Source organism: Engraulis encrasicolus, chromosome 16, assembly GCF_034702125.1.
Source record: "Engraulis encrasicolus isolate BLACKSEA-1 chromosome 16, IST_EnEncr_1.0, whole genome shotgun sequence".
Lineage (NCBI taxonomy): Eukaryota > Metazoa > Chordata > Actinopteri > Clupeiformes > Engraulidae > Engraulis > Engraulis encrasicolus.
The window spans coordinates 6,264,309-6,282,816 of record NC_085872.1 but is presented as its reverse complement, the minus strand read 5'-3'; the positions used below and the strand labels follow the sequence as shown (position 1 = coordinate 6,282,816).

General features: G+C 44.8%; 1 protein-coding gene across 4 annotated transcripts in view; it reads right to left on the bottom strand.

Annotated features, from left to right (window-relative positions):
• Positions 1-102: 102 nt before the first annotated feature.
• LOC134465033 (protein strawberry notch homolog 2-like) overlaps positions 103-18,508 on the bottom strand; it is a 35,051-nt gene continuing 16,645 nt past the window's right edge. For 3 of the 4 annotated variants that reach the window (XM_063218426.1, XM_063218429.1, XM_063218427.1), the window contains 24 exons: positions 16,648-16,808; positions 15,967-16,100; positions 15,707-15,797; positions 15,465-15,608; positions 15,124-15,241; positions 14,511-14,616; positions 13,827-13,980; positions 13,284-13,460; positions 13,041-13,138; positions 12,573-12,655; positions 11,659-12,068; positions 11,114-11,245; positions 10,731-10,866; positions 10,406-10,518; positions 10,142-10,213; positions 9,761-9,869; positions 9,597-9,668; positions 9,272-9,415; positions 8,687-8,781; positions 8,394-8,486; positions 8,110-8,241; positions 7,782-7,858; positions 7,285-7,475; positions 103-4,736 (listed from right to left, as the gene is read on the bottom strand). In XM_063218426.1, the coding sequence (XP_063074496.1) occupies positions 2,875-4,736; positions 7,285-7,475; positions 7,782-7,858; positions 8,110-8,241; positions 8,394-8,486; positions 8,687-8,781; positions 9,272-9,415; positions 9,597-9,668; positions 9,761-9,869; positions 10,142-10,213; positions 10,406-10,518; positions 10,731-10,866; positions 11,114-11,245; positions 11,659-12,068; positions 12,573-12,655; positions 13,041-13,138; positions 13,284-13,460; positions 13,827-13,980; positions 14,511-14,616; positions 15,124-15,241; positions 15,465-15,608; positions 15,707-15,797; positions 15,967-16,100; positions 16,648-16,808 (4,904 nt within the window). In that variant the 3' untranslated portion in view covers positions 103-2,874. The remainder of the gene's footprint in view (positions 4,737-7,284; positions 7,476-7,781; positions 7,859-8,109; positions 8,242-8,393; positions 8,487-8,686; positions 8,782-9,271; positions 9,416-9,596; positions 9,669-9,760; positions 9,870-10,141; positions 10,214-10,405; positions 10,519-10,730; positions 10,867-11,113; positions 11,246-11,658; positions 12,069-12,572; positions 12,656-13,040; positions 13,139-13,283; positions 13,461-13,826; positions 13,981-14,510; positions 14,617-15,123; positions 15,242-15,464; positions 15,609-15,706; positions 15,798-15,966; positions 16,101-16,647; positions 16,809-18,508) is intronic. The other variant, XM_063218430.1, reaches the window with a different exon arrangement.

Below are 18,508 nucleotides of genomic sequence, written 5' to 3'. Positions count from 1 at the left end.
TTTTACTGCGGCTGGAGATAGGGCTATTGAACACCTGCATACAAGCTGCAGAAATACATGTTGACACGCCTTGATAAACAAAAGCCTCATTCAGCAATTGGACAAACTCTAGTTTTTTATTTTTATTTGTTAACAAAATTAATATCAATACAATATATTCCTTCTGTTAGATATAGAAAATGTTGAGAATGAGTCAAAAGGCACAGATGTTTACATTATTTACAATTACACCCAGTCATAAATATTCAGTAAATAAAAAGGACCCCGAAAGAAAAAAAAAAGTGCTCCAACAGAAAATACATACAATCAGTAGCAGTTTCAATAAATGTTCTGATTTTATTATCAAAGTGTTCACCAAAGAACTTCTTTCAGTTCTTCGAAAGGGAAAGGTAGACCATTTTATGAAAATGCACACTAGTGACAAAATCACATTTAGAATACAGATTTCTCTTGTTCAACAAAACACTGAAATAAGAGGTCAAACGTAATTTCGATGCTTGATGGCCTGAAATGGACACTGGTTTGTATTTGACAGTGACAGCTACCGGTACTATAAACTGCAGTAGGAGCAGACTAGTCAGAGTTTGTGCAGAGAACAGGAATCTGAATAAAGGGTAATGCTGACACCAACAGATTTGCTGAAACGATAATAATAATAATAACAATAATAATAATAATAAAACAAATGGCATTCTCCTCTACTCTAAAACTATCCGTAGAAAAAAAATAAAAACATTTGATTTGGTGTCAAACTCACAAATATTCCAAAATTGGTACAAGAGCTCAGTATTCAATTTATCCTTCTTTTAAGAACAGTAGTCAACATTGCAGGACATGTTTTGCCCCGTTAAATAACCCATTGCGTCGCTAAAGTGATCCCATGGGCCTTCCTGAGATTAACTTCAGGGAGAATTCTACTATGATGGAACCTGAAATGGCATCTGATCAGTAAAAATGCCAAAGCTATTCACCCCTGTGTTCACTTTGTAAGATGCTTGTGCTGATGCTTTGGTGTCAGAAATAAAATGGACAAGGTGGGGTGGTTGAAACCTAATGAAGCAAGGAGATCATTTTTTGATTAGTGTGCATAACATAGATCAGACATAAAACATACTATATTGCAGTACAGCAGTGCGTGGCAGTGCAATATATTTGGTGGCAGGTTAAATAAGCTTTGACTAAAGTTTTGAGGAGGGTGTGGGAGGGGGGCCCTGATGAGAGGTTTAGAACATGTTGAGCTATCGAACAGGATTAAAGATTCAACATAACAGTCCTACTAAAGTATCCCTTGAATATAAATAACAATAATAGTTATGATGACAATAATATGAACAGCAACATCAAAGAACAATAACACATTTCATTCTTCCCACTTGAATACAAGAACACAAGACACATCTATTGACCTTACAGTGAGGACCTTGACAACTGAACTCCCACCCAATTTTAAAGAATATTTAAATAGAACTATTCAAACCAGTTAGACAAATACACACTAATTTGTTGAACCACTGAAGCACTTTTGAGGAGTTGTTCATCAATTGTAGGTATATTTGAGAAATGTTCATAAGACACTGTATTGCTTACACTTCAACGTGAAGGTGAGAGACAGTGAAAACAATACCTGATTCACTGCTTCTCCTATTCTGCAATTTTGGTTCCCCTGGTTCCCCTGAATTAATTCCCCAAACAAAACATATCTTCTCAAAACGAATTAACTTCAAATACGGTAATAATTGGTCTGGACTGGTAGAAAAAGGACAGCACTATACCTGAGAAAATTACTTAAAACAAGCAGTACAAGTGACAAGTTGTATTATAACATCTGACTCACATTACAGCCATCTTCACTTTCAGCACTGGCCATTTTTCTCTCTCTGCCATCACAGCCAGGGAAGATGTGGACGAAAGAGAATGGTCTAACTTGCTGAGTAGGGCAAAATAATAGCAAATATTAGAGCTAATAATTAATCTAATATCAATAATAACCATAAACAGCAGACTAAATGTTGTGTGACAGTGGCCACTGCTCAAGAGAGGAAGTTCTTTTTTTTTCTTTAGAGTAACATATAAGTCATAGTAATAAATAATATTCCACTTCTCTCAATATAAATATATACATATCAGTTTCAAAGACTGCATTTGTTTAGCATTTGTGAAGGCACTGTTAGAACAAGGCATTTCATTTGATCAGAACAGATTTCCCCATGACAGAAATAAGACAGAAAAACTAGGCTTCAGCCACAGAGAAACTACAATGGCTCCAGCCATTTAGGATCTTTCAGATCAGAGGGCCTGACAATTTCGGTTGATCTGAGAGACAGAAGGCTGCTCTTATATGGGTTGTGTCTTATAATAATTAGGCACAATATATCAAAACAATTTTCAATGGGCAATTGAAGTTATGAAGCCAACTATCTTTTGAAATGATCAGATTAAGAAACATGCTGACTACATCCAGTACTTCTGACAGTAATGCCGCCCCCACCCCTGAACACTCTGGCTTCTTGTAGCACAGAGGCGCTAATGCCTCAGAGGCTTACAACTTAATTTTGTTGGGGCATGTTGCGTTACCTCAGAAAGAAGCATATGGTGGGTCTTCTCTACCAAGATCAACTGTGGTCATCACAAAAGCAAAATAGAACACAACAGAGAACAGATAAAAAACAAAACAAACACAATTTCTTAGCAGTAGCTTATAAAATGCAGACCATTACTCAACAGAACATAATTATGCTACTTGATAGCCCTGGAGACAGTGGCTCACGGCATCTGCATGGGAGGGGGGGGGTCGAGGGGGGGTAGTTCTGATGGGCAGTTCTGATCTGAGGTGTGTGTGCGTGAACAGTGGCAGCCGAGCGAGCACCTTGGATCCTAGGTGGCGTCCCACTCGGGCTTGTACTGAATAACAGACTGACGGTCTCCAGAGCCGGCTCTCAACATGTCCAAAGCGTCCATACTGCAGTGGCCATTGGGTAAGGAGGTTGAGGAAGAGGAGGATGAGAAGAGTGAGTATGTGTCAGTCGGGGCAGTGGAAAGTTGAGAGGGGTTGAGCGAATGACCTGACAGGTGAGAGGAGTTAATGGGGGAGAGGAGAGTATGTGCAGGAGGAAGGATGGAGGAGCCATTGTTAGAGGAGAACACGGAGTTATGGTTGCCAGATGACAGAAGCGAGGGATTTGATGAGAGGAGGGAAAGATTACTGGCGGAGGAAGGGGAGGAGGAAGGAGCAAAGACAGAAGAGGATCCCGTGCCTGTGCCGACAGGCAAAGGTAGCCCAGCCGAGTACAGTGACGTAGAGGAAGCGATAGAGGGAGAGGAGGAGGATGAAAGCGATGGAGAAACAGCCTGGGAAGAGGTGGTGGAGTAGTAGGATGGTGGGAGGACACCAGAGGATGCCGTGCAGTCCAGGAAATCCAGAATGTCATTAGGAGATGGACAGTCATCGAGTGACATGGGTGGGCTTACCGAAAGCGCATGGGTATGTGTATTCACCTGGGGGTGTGTCTGAGTCTGAGTCTGTGTCTGTGTATGGGGTTGGGTGAGGGAGCTTTGCTGACTCAAAGTGTTGTGAAGCATTTTTTGTTGCTGCTGCTGTTGTTGTTGCTGATGCTGTTGCGGTTGTTGTTGCTGCTGCTGTATCGTGCGAGTACTTGACGGCTGAGTGTTTGACAGATGTTGTGCGTGCATGTTGCCCATGTGCACCCTGTGCATGTTTGGAAGATGCGCGGCACTGGCTAGGCGCTGCCTGTTTCTGGCCTGCTGAGCGTACGGCCGATCTAGCCCAAGCTCCCGATCCCGCTCTCTCTCTCGCTGCAGTTCCTGCTGAAGCTGCTGCAGCATTGGATACGTATCGGTGCGGAGCTGCTGCTTTAGACCCATGTTCTGAGTCGACTGTGACTGTGGCAACTTGCGTGCGTTCTGCGGCGTTTTATGCATGGCTGCATTCGCCATGGGTCGAATAGGCACGTTGACTCTGACGGGGAACTGGTTGTTGTAGGAGCCGTGTGGCGCAGCGTTGCCTGGTGTGCCTGCGTGCGAAGGCAGGGGGCTGCTGGAGCGCTGCTGCAGTCGCTGCCGCAGGTTGGTGTGATTGAGTAGCAAGCGGCTCGTCTGGTGCTGGGCTTGTGTCTGTGCCTGTGCCTGTGCCTGTGTCTGTGCCTGTGCCTGTGCCTGCATCCGCCGCCTCTGCTGGGCGAGGGGGAGTGTAGGGTGGGGGCCGCGGGGCTGCTGTTGCTGGTGGTGCTGCTGCTGCTGGAGAAGTCGTGCGTGCAGCGCGTGTGCCTGGGTGCTGCTGCTGCTGCTGCTGCCACTCTGCTCTCGCTGCCTCTCCTGAGAGATGAGCGCCTCCAGGTGGAAGGTCTCAGGCAGGGTGGGGCCGCTGTCCGCCCCCAGTCCTGCCTCGGCCGTGCTGCTGTCTGGGGAGGGCGAGGGGCTGTGTGTCAGGTCCAGCACCTCGTCCGAGTCCCGCAGCTCCTTCTTCACCAGTGCGGGTAGGGCCCTGGGGGAGTTGGTGGACGACGTGGAGGTAGAGCGGGGGAATAAGCTGGACAGGGCCATGCCGGGGTTGGCGGGGTTGGTGGAGCGGAGCTTGGCCAGACGGAGCAGTAGCTGCTCTGTGTGGAGCTTCTCCTGCGCCCGCTGCTCGCGCTCCTGCCGCTGCCGCTTCACGTCCCCGTCCATCTGTTTCAACTCGGCACGCACCCGCTCCACACTGTTCTCAGGGATCTTGATGCCTACGCAGAGCGGACCACATGCATGTTATAACGGGTAAGATATGGAACAAGATCATCAGCATACAGTAAAAACTGATGACTGACTCCATCTTCCATCAATTTCTATAATAAATCTCTTTTCTCTGAAGCAGTGTTTCCCAACCTTTTTAGCCTTTTTATTGTGCCATGAGTACCCCTTAACTCATGCTCCAGATCTCTTCCTCTATCCCACTTTGTCTGTGCTCCAAGTATAATATTACATTACGCTGCTATTATGCAAAGCGACTTACATTTACCATCATCACAGGGTATTGTTTACAATCCCTGAAGCAGTGTGAGGTTAGGGGCCTTGCTCAAGGGCACCTCAGCCATGGACTGAGGTGGGGAGTGGAAGGGAGGGAATTTAACCTGCAAACCGCTGATTTTAAGTCCTTCTCTTTAACCACTAGGCCATGACTAGGCCTGGGTATTGATTGACAATTTTCGGTTCCGGTTCCATTTCCGGTTCCTTCGTTTCGGTTCCGGTACCAGAACGGTTCCATTTTCAGTTCCTAGAAACCCTGAATTAAACCTGCAGTTACCCAAAGTGGCCAGTAGATGGCGTAACAGGTCTGTAAATCATGAGTTTCCCTGCCTGCCACAAGGCGGCGCTCATCGTGACTTAAGCAATGGCGGGTTAAAGGCATTTAATTCTATACAGCATTCATGATTAATTGCATGCTGCAAGTTGTCCTCTCGGCATGGCTTGGCAAGTATAATAAACGGTTTTGATACTGATAAATGTACTCATGTCTGATTAAAATTGTTCTGCTGTACGGTGCAACTTCACTTCTGGTACCAATAGCGTGCCTGACATGATTTTTTAATGTAGCCTACCCAGTCTGTCGACAGCTGGGGCTTTTCTACTAGGTTCTGCAGAACTGTTCTAACACAACTAGGCTTCATAAATATTCATGAAACTTGACGGGGGCTCGATGGTGCTGTCTCGCACGCATTTCCATACAGGGACTAGAACTGGTCCGTATGATCAGCTGCTGCAAGCGACAACACTGTGCTTTCACGCCATGGTGAATCTAAGCTAAAAAGAGTCCTAATCTAAACGATATATAGGCCTAAATATATATATAACCAGCGATCTCCTTCTCCTACAGACATGTGTTAGGGCTTGTTCGAAAGCTGCGAATCTTAGCTTTTTACAGTTTTTTACGGCACGTTTTTATGTTCTTTCATTCAAAAGTTATTGAACTGTAAGCGGCCGCTGAGCAAATGAAAAAATAGCGCTTTCCAACCATTTTTTTATCTCGTCATTTTTTTCCTAACAGCCAGCGATCTCCTTAACCTAGACCTACAGACATGTGTTAGGGCTTGTTCGAAAGCTGAGATTCTTAGCTTTTTACAGTTTTTTACGGAACGTTTTTATGTTCTTTCAATCCACAGTTATTTAACCTTAAGCGGCCGCTACTTCAAGTAAACAATGGCGTTATTCTCCAGCCGGATAGAGAGGAAATCTTTTTTGTCGCTGCTCTTTGTTCCCTCGAATTAAACCGACGGTCTAAATAGGCTACATTTGTACGTCCCAAACACAAGACCAGTTCTTTCTAAAGCTGGGCTTACACTGTGCGACTTTTGCCCCGTTTTGGCACTCGCACGACTTTTTGACAGTCGGGCCGATTTCTTGCTCAATCGCAGGTCAATCGTGAGTCTCGCATCGTGCAGTGTACATGGGGTAACGACAAGCGATTTCGCCTCACGATCCTGCAATCGCAGGGTCGGAAGAAAATCAAAACTGTTTGAAATTCTGGTCGTGGCTCGTGCGTAAATCGCACAGTTAAAGCAGTGCTACGACCCGATTTGTCACTTCACATGCACAAATTAATAGGGCCGTGCGATTCGCTGTAGAGCGCGACCTCATCTCCACCTCAGGTGCGCATGTTCCCCCCTCTGCAGACCGGGGAAACATGCCTGTCGCGTCGTACGGTGGAAGCATTTCGCTCGCATCCGACTGTCGGCTCGTGTAGTGTGAGGACGTGAGTCGTGAGTCGTGAACTTTTAAACAGTGAAATTCCATCGTGCAGTGTGAGCAGAAGCTTAAGACCCACGAGTGAAAATATCGCACAGTGTATGCCCGGCTTAAGTTAGCTCTTTTCATGGAAAAACATGTTTCCAAGGAGTCAGAGACATCTTCCTGAAGAGTAAATGAAGTGTGAAACGGGAACAGGAGGAGCGTGGTCAGTTTGTGACACTTGTGATTGGCTGAAATGGCCGCGTGCTTAAACACACATTTGATGGCTCTGACAGTCAGACTTCAGGAACCGAAACGTGGAACCGACAGACAAGGCACGTTTCAATACCAAGTAGAACCTTAGCTTTTAATTCGGTTCCACCAAAGAATTGAATTTCGGTACCCAGTCCTAGCCATGACTGCCCAAAGTTACCCTGGTCATTGTGATGTATTAGCTGTACTTTAGCAATTTAAGTCTTAAATAGCGATGAATAACATGGCATAGATTGAATCATATCTCTAACAACAGGAAAAGAAGCTGAGTATGGGGTATGGAAATGCACTCACCGACTTGCTTGCTGTTTTGTTTGGTTTTCAATCGTACAATCTGCAGGATGCTGGAGTTTGTGATGTCAGAGACTATGTCAGCCACCCGTTTCCAAACCCGTAACAGGGAACCACAGAGCATGTGGTACTGCTTCAGACGCATGCCCAGCCAGCACTCATGGCCCATCTCCTTCTGTTTACATTTGCCCTTCCTGACACAGACACGCACACACACACAAAATGCAACAACCATTAACAAATCTATTTAAGATATTTGAACATTCAAGTAAAATCTGTCTTTTTGGTGGGGATTTTTCCAACCATGAATATTTTGTTAATGCAGAATGCTTGTCTCTACAACTTGCGCTTCACCTTGGGCAACACAATACAATGAGCACTGTTCAGTGCCACGCTTCAAGGGTGTTGGTGAACGGCACTTAACCGGTCATATCTTTGTGAAAGATCAAGTGTGAAAGCAGTACTGGCATTGCACTAAGACACTGATCCACAGGACTCACCAGTGAGCATGGCTGCACTTCTCCAGAGAGAACTCAAACTGGTTTTCCCAGCAATCCTTTGCCTCGTCAGGGGTCACCTTGAGATGTTGGGAAAAAGAAGGCAGGCGCCATCAGCTGACAGCAAGACATGTATCCAGATCATGGGCATACTGTTCTCTGATCAAAGTGCAGCAGTTTAATCATGGCAGAAACGTATACCACCAACTGCACCACAAGGGGTCAGTATTTGACTTATTTTAGGCTGAATGAAGTGCATAGAATAGAACACACAGATATGTTATGTTTAATATCATTATTTGGCCATAATGTGTGTGTGCTGGCATATTACCTTGTGATAGCGAAGCTGCAAGTTGTCTAAGCTTTCGGGATGAGCCTGTTTGCCAATGTTGGGTTTGTATACAACAAGGTTTCTGCCTCGCCCCTGCTCTGCCAGCAGTACACATGGCATACTTCCTCGTAACTGAAAATGTACAAACAGGCAATAAGATGAAACCATATGCATGTTCACCTTTGTAGAATTCCAGCAAGCTTAGTCATTCATTAAATATAGGTATTAATATTATATAAGTAATATTTAAAAATATTTATATTGTAATGTATGCTTCTGTGTACCTTGTGAGAGAGGTAGAATCCCTCATCCTCTCCAGTGAGGGTACCAGCCTTACAAACTGCCTCCTCCCAGGGCATGCCTCGATCCACACTGATCTGAGAGACACACAAACACAAATTAACAGATCCAATTGGTGCCAAAGTACAGTGCCAAAGTACAATGCCAACACATGAGAAGCAAGAAACTATACAACTCTTCATCTAACACAGAGAAATAAAAAGGACAGCAAAATTAAATGAGGAAGGGATAGAGAGAGATGGTAGTCTTTGTGGTTGGATACAGCGTTAGCACTTACTTTATACAGTATGACCTGTCCCTCCTGTGGATTCCCTGCGGTCAAGAAGCGCTCTTGGGTCTCCTCACGGATCTCATCGTTCCCTGGGGCCAGATCTAATGACACAAAAACAAGTGCTCACGTCTCTGAAATCCATCACCACATTAGGATGACAAACAGCATTGTTGAACCAATTTACAATACAGGGCAAATACATAAACAAATAGCATGTCTACATTAACATTCTAATTTTGCATCATATACCATATCAAAGAGAAATCTATTGCTTTTTCAAATCCAGTCCGTGCCATTCAGCAATGCATGGTCTGTAACGAGAGGAAAGGGGACCAATATTTGGGAGCTAACCTTTGAGGAAACACTGTCCTTTTTCCCTCTTTGCAGTTCATAGCACCACTAACTTAGGCTGTTCAAATAAGATCAACAGACTGATTTCATATGGACTGCCATTGATCGTTGGGCCCTTGAAGACCTTGCAATTTAGTACTCTGCCCATAATTACAGGATGTGCTCTAGTCTACACCACAGCTTCCAAATGAACTGCGTAACAAAGTCCCAAGGTTAGCATCATCATCTGCCGGTACTCACCTAAAATGCCCATGTCATATTTGCCTTCCTTCTTATCTTTTTCAATGAGGTGCTCAAAATTGTCAGTGAAGTACTGGAACAGGAAGTTCTGCTGGTGAACCTCCAGGCCCAGGATGCGGTTCAGGAACTTGGTGATTGTGCAGTCTGAAAAAGCAAATTTGCAGAGAAATTAACACCCCTTACTCATACATTTTTGTTGTTTAACACCTTTGTTTGGACAAAAATAAAATAGTGATAAAGTGAAAGGAAACAAGTGTAGTGAGAGACGGAGAATGATAATGATCTTGGGTCAGATTTGAGCTTTTTTAGTCATCATTATACATACCTTTGTCACCATTGATGACAAAGCGAGGATTGCTGCAGAGGATTCCCACATCCATCATGCACTGTTTCATGGCTGCGGAGAGAGAAAGACAAGTTAACTATTCGGGACAGATTCTGGATGCAAAAAAAAGAGGTCTATATCTTGGGAAGAATAGAAATCCTTACTTCGGAAGAAGACAGCATCACCACCAGGGTATTCCTTGGGTACAGGGACAGTGTTCTTGATGTGGCCCTGGATGGCTTTGGTGATCCGGTCCAGAGCTTTGTTTCCATACTACAGGGGACCAGAAAGGCAAGTGTGAAATGGGAAGTAGAAGAAAGATCATAAACAGCAGCACAACAAAAACAGAAACCATCACAGACAGTTCACATGTTAATAATAAAAATGAAACAAACACACACACACACACACACACACACACACACACACACACACACACACACACACACACACACACACACACACACACACACACACACACACACACACACACACACACACACACACACACACACACACACACACACACACGATGATATATTCACCTTATTCTCGAAGTTGAACTTGCTGAGGTCTCTGGACTCTGTGGCGCGCCTGTCTCCATGAGTCAAAGCACCCTGTAACAGAGGAATGGAAAGGCCATTCAATCAAAATTTACACACCCGCCACCATAATGCAACTGGCCATAAAGGACAATTGATAGTTTGGGGGACAAATATTACTTGATTAAAACAAGTTTGAAATACACTGTGGTACTACAGAAGTATATAAGTCATCACAAATTCATCTTGAATTGTGTGTGTATTTACCAGACTCTCAAGCCTCTTCGCCACGATTGAAGCAAAACGCCTCTCTCCAGCCAGCTCTGAGATGAGGAAAACGTACTCGGGAGCAGTCACCTGGTTCGACCGATGAGTGCGGCCTGTGCATACAAATACCAGAGAGACGGTCGTTAAGGAAAAGGCAACACAAGCCTGACGGCATCTCATTAAAAAAAAACAAAAAAACTAAAACACAAATCATGTTTAGCCACCAGCACAGAACAGTTTCATCACAGGTATACTTCCCCACATCTTGTTAATGTGGTGTATGCCACAGAGAAGCATGGTGTGGTGGACAGCAGGGAAGACTCACCAAACTGCTGGATGGCCCGGTCGGCACTCCAGGGCAGCTCTAGGGTCATGTGGACCCTCCTACGCTGGTTTTGCACACGCTTGTCGGCCTGGAGGGAAATGCCCGAGCTCGCCGCCTCAGAGATGATGGCCACCAACTGAAGACAAAACAGGTGAGACGTGGTGGAATGGTCACACACAAAAGTGACATGGAGAAAACAAGTGCAATAAGTGGATGATGGTATAGATATTGGTGAAATGCAATCTTAATTTCAAATGCAAAGAGCCAAACAACTATGAATGCTCTTTAATCTCCTAGAATCTTAGTTTGTTGACAATTGACAGCTAACCAATGATACAAGAAGTGGTCAACTTGAGAAGAGCATTAATGATGCCAGAACCAACCTTTTCTCCACACATGAAGCGTTCCTTCTCCCGGATGTTAACGTGATCAATGGTGAGGCCCTGCTCAGCACGTGACTCATACCGCACTGTGCCATCAGGGTGGCGAACCACGCGACCCTTACGCCCCGTCATCTGCACACACACATAAACAAATGCAATCAATCATCACAAGTGCAAATGATTCATGGCATGAATGTTAAACTAGGTCACGGAATTACCGTCAAACCGACAATAAGAGCAGTGGTGTAACTTGTTGAACCAAGAGCTTTAGAAACTACTTAAAAACAGGAATCACGTGGTGAGGGCACCTCTTGTTGTTACTGCACTTTCAGAGTGAGTCTGTTCCCGTTTTTTATCGGGAACTTCTCCAACATGGACACAGAACAAAACAAGCTGATTTCACAAACTTTTTATTTGGTCACCCTTACCCTAAACAGCTATAGAAATAAAGTGTCGAGCAGCCAGGCATGTGCATGTGAATGTGCAGCCCCATGTGGCTAAATCACAGGACTACTGGCATCACCACGTTTAAAGAAGATCATCACCTCAGCCACATTCTCTGGGCCTCCGAAGCGGTCAATCAGCGCATCCAGGGTGTTCAGAGGCAACTCCTTCCCCAGGTCTGATATCTTGCTGAGCAGGCCCTGCTTTAATTCTTCTAGTTTAGCTGTGGGGGGGGAAAGTAAAGTGAGTTGGGGTAGGAGACATTCATTGCATTGCTTTTCTATTGCATGGGTCAGACAGCTGGGAGGAGGGTGTGAGGGAGTACCTGTGTGACCATTGATGTGATTGACGAAGATGACGTCGTCGTTGTCTAGTGGGGTCTCGGGGGAAGAGTTGGAATAGCTGTACATCCCGTCTGACTCACAGCTGCTGCTGTCACTTATGCTGATCACCTCCCCTACTATGGCCTTACTATGCTTTGGATACTTCGGAGGCCGGCCCCGGGGTTTCCCTGATATTGACAAGCAGTGCAAAGCAACATTGAGGTAAACCAACTTAGAGATGCATTCCCAAATGGCCCTTAAAAATGCAGGTGAATAGCTTAAAGCGATACTGTCCCATTTCTGGAAATAAGTTCATTTTACACCTCCCCTTGAGTTAAATGATTGAGATAAACTTTTATCTTGTGCTTCCAGTCGTTCTCTGAGTCTGATGGTGCAAATTGTTCTAAGCCAGCATAGGTCACTGAGTCTTATGGGTCCAGCTAGCTGGACTCACAATTCAATGATAATTGCCGGCTTGTAACTAGAGGCATCATCACCAGACTGAGAGAATGGCTGAAGGAACAGAAGAAAGGGGAATCTTAATCATTTTACTCCATGAGGTGTAAAATGAACTCATTTCCAGAATTGGTACAGCATCGCTCTAGGAGTCCAAGCAGACATTATGATTCGAATTTTAGCCAGGTCCTTTATGGTAGATGTGAGAGGATGGATTAATGTGGCCCATTGCTTACGTTTCCTCTTGTTCCCAGCAGGCTTGTCTCTCTTGGGTTTCTCCAAGGGAAAATGCTTCTGCACCAGCGACTGGAACACACCCCTGTGGAAAGCAGGAGCCCAGTTTAGCGTCACCTCATTTACATTGGGGTAGAATTACGTGGCCGCCACACCACTTTGTGGTCCGGCTCAGGCAGCGGTGACACCAAAGCAAGGGCTCCGTGTTCAAAGAAGCAAAATGCCATTCATCTTTAGAGGGACCCTGTGATTTTGTGTTCAGAGAAGGTCAACAGGAAAACATCACAGCATCACTATGGGGCACTTCACAAAGGAAAACACACTTGGGGTATGTGATGCTACAAAGCACTCGCCCAAACCCTGTTTGTGTTAACGCTCACTGTATTGCCAGTACCCTGTACTTTTTGGCAGTGGTCATGGTAAGTCTGGGTAGTTATACGAGGAAAGAGCGGTTAGGAGACAGAACTCACTCAGCAGCAGAGACGAAGCGGTCCAAATGCCCATCATTTTCGTCTAACACCTCCCTAGTACGAGCCTCACCCGTGGACTGCAGGCCGATCACAATGCACTACAGATGGAGAGAAAAGAAGTACAGTGCAAATTTGAAGCCGGTATTTGAGCGTTTCAAATTGTTATTTCGCTTTTTGGGTAGACTCCCATCCCATCACAGTACTGTACGGAAAGAAAGAGGAAAGCACATGGACAGTACTGACCTTGCCTTGTTCCAGCTCAGTCTTGGCCAGCTCCACTAGCCGGCGCACTTTGGCTGAGATGCAGAGGTATTTGAAGAAGCGCTGGTGTGCGGACCAGAACTGGCCCCAGAGAGACTTCCTGGACACCAGCCCCAGAGTGTCAGCTGCCCTCAGGAACAAGACCAGGGCTTCAGCCCACTGCAACAGAGGAAAAAAGAGCAGAACAGGAAAAGAGTGAAAAAAGTTGAGCCTAGGGTAGAAGAGGGAGGGCATCAACATTATCAGCATTCCTTAAAAACAGTTACAACAACAATGTCGAAATAAATGTAATGCAAGTCATTAGTCCAATGCATAGAAGGGAGCTGGACCATGACAGAGAGTCAGAGACCATGCTAAGAAAAGGGGGTAACCCCACACAGCAGGCAGCAGCACCGTAAATTCAGGGTCAAGGGTCAAACAAGGGAGTGTTGTGTACCAGACCAAAGGGGAACGGCCTCCCACTTCCACCCTCACACACAATCCTGTCTTCTGTGATGCCGTTCAGCTGAGAAAGTCAGCACTCACCAGTCTGGCGGCTTTGTTGTAGACCAACTTGAACTCTGCATCCAGGGCAATCTCCTCGATGCAGAATGACACACCGGCAAAGCTGAGTTGCCGCGCTATGTACATTCCGCTGACCTTCATGTCCATGGCAACTATCTCCATGGCACCAACACCTCTGTCAAAGGTAAACAAGGTAACATTTAAGGACACCTGACCACTGGAACATTAAAGAATGACTGCAGGACAACACATACTGAAGCATGATTGACAGCAATAAATACTGAACAGGCAAGCCTTTCTTTAAAGTCAGGCAACACCTAAGCTTTGACAGTGAGCTAACTTAAATATGTGCATCCTTCACAGATGTTTGCAAAGCTAAGATATAGTCACATATAGTCAAACTACTCTTTACTATTACTAGCTATTGTGCACATTGCTACATAGATTACACGTGCTAATATTTCTGTTTCAATCCATCAGTTTCATAACCCAAATAAGGCTGAAACAAGGATGAGGATGGTGAGGATTTGTATTTGGCTTGTACAGACAGGAGATATTTTAAAAAGTGTCTTGAAATGACTGAAATCAGTCATAGTGATGGAGAACTCAAATCCATCTCCAACGGTAACAATACAGGGAAGCAGAAAGTGAGCAGGGATGGAAGCTGTCCACACTGGGACATCCAGCACTGATGCATGAGCTGACCTTTTCTCGATGGCATGCAGGAAGTCTTCAAAGGTCTTGAAGGGTGTGCCCTCTCCCCAGATCCCTAGACGGCTCATGTAGATCATGTTCTTTGGCTCAGAGGCACCTATGGCAGCAGAGATAAGTGAGCAGTGAGAAACTACGGAGAAAAACAAGCCTTGGTATTTGCTGACAGCATGGAAAAAGTGGTTTCATCTTTAAGCTAAAGAACAGTGACAACCATGCGCAGGAAGAGGAAACCAGGTATCTGGCAAAACTACTTCAGTCTGCGTTCTAATATGCGGACAGCCGTCCTCCATTGCTCACTTGCCTCGTTGTGGCATTGTGATGACGTCACTGACAACAAAATTGTATTTCATTATCTGGCAAAAGCTTAATTCTAATGTCTTTTTCTGATTTGCAATTGGGATGGAGAATGAAGAACAGTCCCCCAAAAGTTGTTGTGGCTAGGCTGGCAGCGGGGAAACTTTATCGTTTTCTCCACAGAGGCGGGGCGTCAGCAAAACAGAAGGCCACAAGCACAGGCCGAGGATGGGAGTCCGCATATTGGACAGCACTCTCTGGCAGCAGAGGCCGTTGTGGTGCTGGAACCCTGGCCCAGATGATGACCCACCTGTGGCACTGGCATACACCACCCTTGCCTTGGGCAGCTTGCTCTGCAGGTCCAACACCGCCTTGCCCATCTTAGTGGACGTAGCGTTTTTGGCTTTGTGGCATTCATCAAACACAATCTAACAAACATCAAGAGTTAAGGAACATTGACTATAACGTTTATCTGCATGACTAGCCAAAATCGAGAAAGCATTTTTGTTCTCATAGCATTTAATTTAATTCTAAACAAATAATACTATAATAATACTACTACTAATAAAATACAACACAAATAATAACAACAACAATAAGAGCAATTAGAATCATATTTCAAGTGAAACTAGAAAAGTTGAAAAAGGATACGACTCCGTCGAAGTTGGGCTTGCACCAGTCAAGTATTTGCTTGAGTCTGGTGCGGTGCTGCCCGCCTGCTTGACTTTCACCAATCAGAGCGGAGTATGTGGCAAATAGAACCCCCTCTGAGGTAGAAGTGTCTCCATACTTAATCTATGGGGTCAACAGGAAACACAGACAGAAGAGGTTAGGACTACCAACACAGGTTTTCTTCGCTGTACAATAGTAACTGGAAGACGGAGGACTATAACCTTGTTTAAAGCGTGAACAGGGATATTGGGCGCATCAATGTCTTTGAGATCTCTCTCCGCATCATACTTCAGGTCGTTGGAAACGCTGAACCTAAACAGGAAAGAGACAAAAAATAGGAAAATCATTTTCTATTTGGTCAGAAAGATATTTGGTGCTGGAAAGTGCATGCGTGTCATCTATCCATAACACACGTGATCAAACAAATCTGGCAAAATTGCATCTGTATGATACTGTTGAGTAGATAGAGGAGATTCCTTACCAAAGTGCTCTTTTGCGACCCTTCAGGTAGTTCTCCAAGATGATGCCAGCCACTGTTCTGCCCTTTCCTACTCCTGCTCCATCCCCTATCAGGAAGCCAGCCCGCATCCCATTCTGTAGGATGACGTCATGTTGCTGTAACACACAGACACACACATTGTCCATCATTGACAGATTTAAAACAATTTTAACGATGATGGAAAAACAACTAAGCTTAGATCTTCCAAGGTGAGGAGTGGAGGTCAAGTGAATGGGGAAATTGGGAGTGTATTCACAGGCTGCGTACTCTCTGTTGGCCAAGAATTACACATCTGTGCTTTTTGCGGTTCAGGGTCGCGGCCCGCACATTGGGAAGCGAGATGGCAGGCAAAAGAAGATTAAAAAGAAATTCAACCATATCCGTCAACATGAAGGATTATGAAAAAGTCTTACACAACCTCTCTGTTCACGCGCCTTTCAACATGGGTGATGCGCAGAGTAATGGCAGGCATACCTGGCCCTGCCGTGGCCTAACGGTAGGGCACTGGGTTACTACATCGCCGACTCGGGTTCGATTCTGGCCCCGGTCATTTGCAATCCTTCCCCGTCTCCCCACATTTCCAGTCTCTCCTCCACTATCCTGTCAAAATAAAGGCAAAAAAGCCCTAAAAAACCCCAAAATACATCAAAAAGACGGGCATACCTGGCAGGCGTAGATGATGGCCTCCAGTTGTAGAGCAGAGAGAAGGCCGGTGCTGATGGTAGTCTCAGGGATGGAGAGGGTGTAAGTGACGTCAGGTGGGGGCACACTAGACAAGGTGTTAGTCTCCACAACAATGTCTGGATGGGAAATGCCAATAGTAGCTAAAAGGAAGGAAAGGAAAAAAGAACTTAAGTAAGGGCAGTTACAATTAGGGGTGTAAATTACAGCTTCCATGACGATACATTCCAATAACGATTTCTTAAGGAGGCGACTTAATTATTTTTGATACTTCAGAATGCTCCATGATACGTTACGATTCGATTTTTTTCTTCCAATTAACTTTCCACTTCTATTACAGCTAGGGCATTGGGCAGGGGCCAGCGATTTGATCATCAATACTTAAACTATTGACGCCGGTTGTTGCAAAACGCAACATTATTGATTTGTCAATATTTTCAAGACGCATGGGAGATGCAATGCACAATGTTTTGCTCAAATACACAAGAGGTGGGTGTTCTCGATTTTTTAAAGATCATGTGGCAAAAAATTTTTTTTGATTCGTCTACAAAAATTTCAAACAAAATCAACCATGCTCGCTTCTGCAGACATGGGTTGTTTAGCCATTTCACACAGGTAAAAAAAAAAAAGGCTGTGGTTCGCGAGACACACTGTTACAGCAAACGTGATGTTCAGTTGAAAGGTAATGAAGAGATTTTAATTGAGGAAAGGAAATATGATTGAAGACCCTTTAGATAGGGAGCAGTCCGATGTGATTTGCCGCGGCCGCATGAAGAGGTGGGCAAGTGGTCCAAATAGACAGTCAGCTTGACTTTGCCCCCGATGTTACCAAAAGTTCACTCCCGACACTCGGGGCAATTGGCGAAGGAGCCAATATCTGAGGAAGCACGTCCTTATATATATTTTCACTGAGGAATTTTCCGATATGGTGATAGCCTATTGGTGAGGCAGACAACGGTAGACATGCGGATTATAGACGCGCGGCCACACATCCAGCTCAAAGTCGAGCCCCGTCTCAAAATAGGATATGAAATTGCTCATCGTCTCTGCATATCGTTTTGAAGAATAAAACGGCCATACTCGCCGGTGGGAGAGCAAGTGGCTGTATCAGACAAATGTCCCCCGATTTATGGCAGAGATGACTGCCTAATAATTATAATAATAATGATTATTATGATTCAGTTATAATCGGCTATTGTAACAGTAGCAATAGTAGACTAATAGCCTATAATAAATAGCAGCATCAAGCATAATCCTGAAAGCACATGAACCTTTTTTCAATCATTTGATTACGAGATATGATTTTTTAAAGGAATATGTGTTAGTGTTAATGCTGAATGAGCATAATCCCGTGAAAGCAGAGGATTTTACCTTTTAAATGCACTTTGTCCCATGTCCCTATGTGTTCCAGAGGCTGAGATATTGAATTTTTCATAGGAGTTTTCAGCCAATTTTTCTTATCTCAAAAAACCCTCAGGCATTGGGGACCTTTTCTAAAAACTGGCTCAGGCGCCAAAGGGTTAAGAATGCCCCACGAGACAATACAATTTTATTCAATCGTTGGCTGTAGGATCAATGTATCGATACATATCGCTCATTATTTACACCCCTACTAATATGATCTCACTGTCTCAATGTCATCTAGGGCAGGGGTGCCAAACTCAAATTGACAAAGGGCCAAAATCAAAATCTGGAACGAAGTCGAGGGCCGAACTCAATATTCATCTTCAAAAAAACGGCCTAAAATTGTGCATACACACGTAATACACGTCATAGGTCAAGTGTGCCTGAACATATTCTGTAGCATGTGAGTGTGAGCAGTTTCACTGGCCTGGTCCCACTC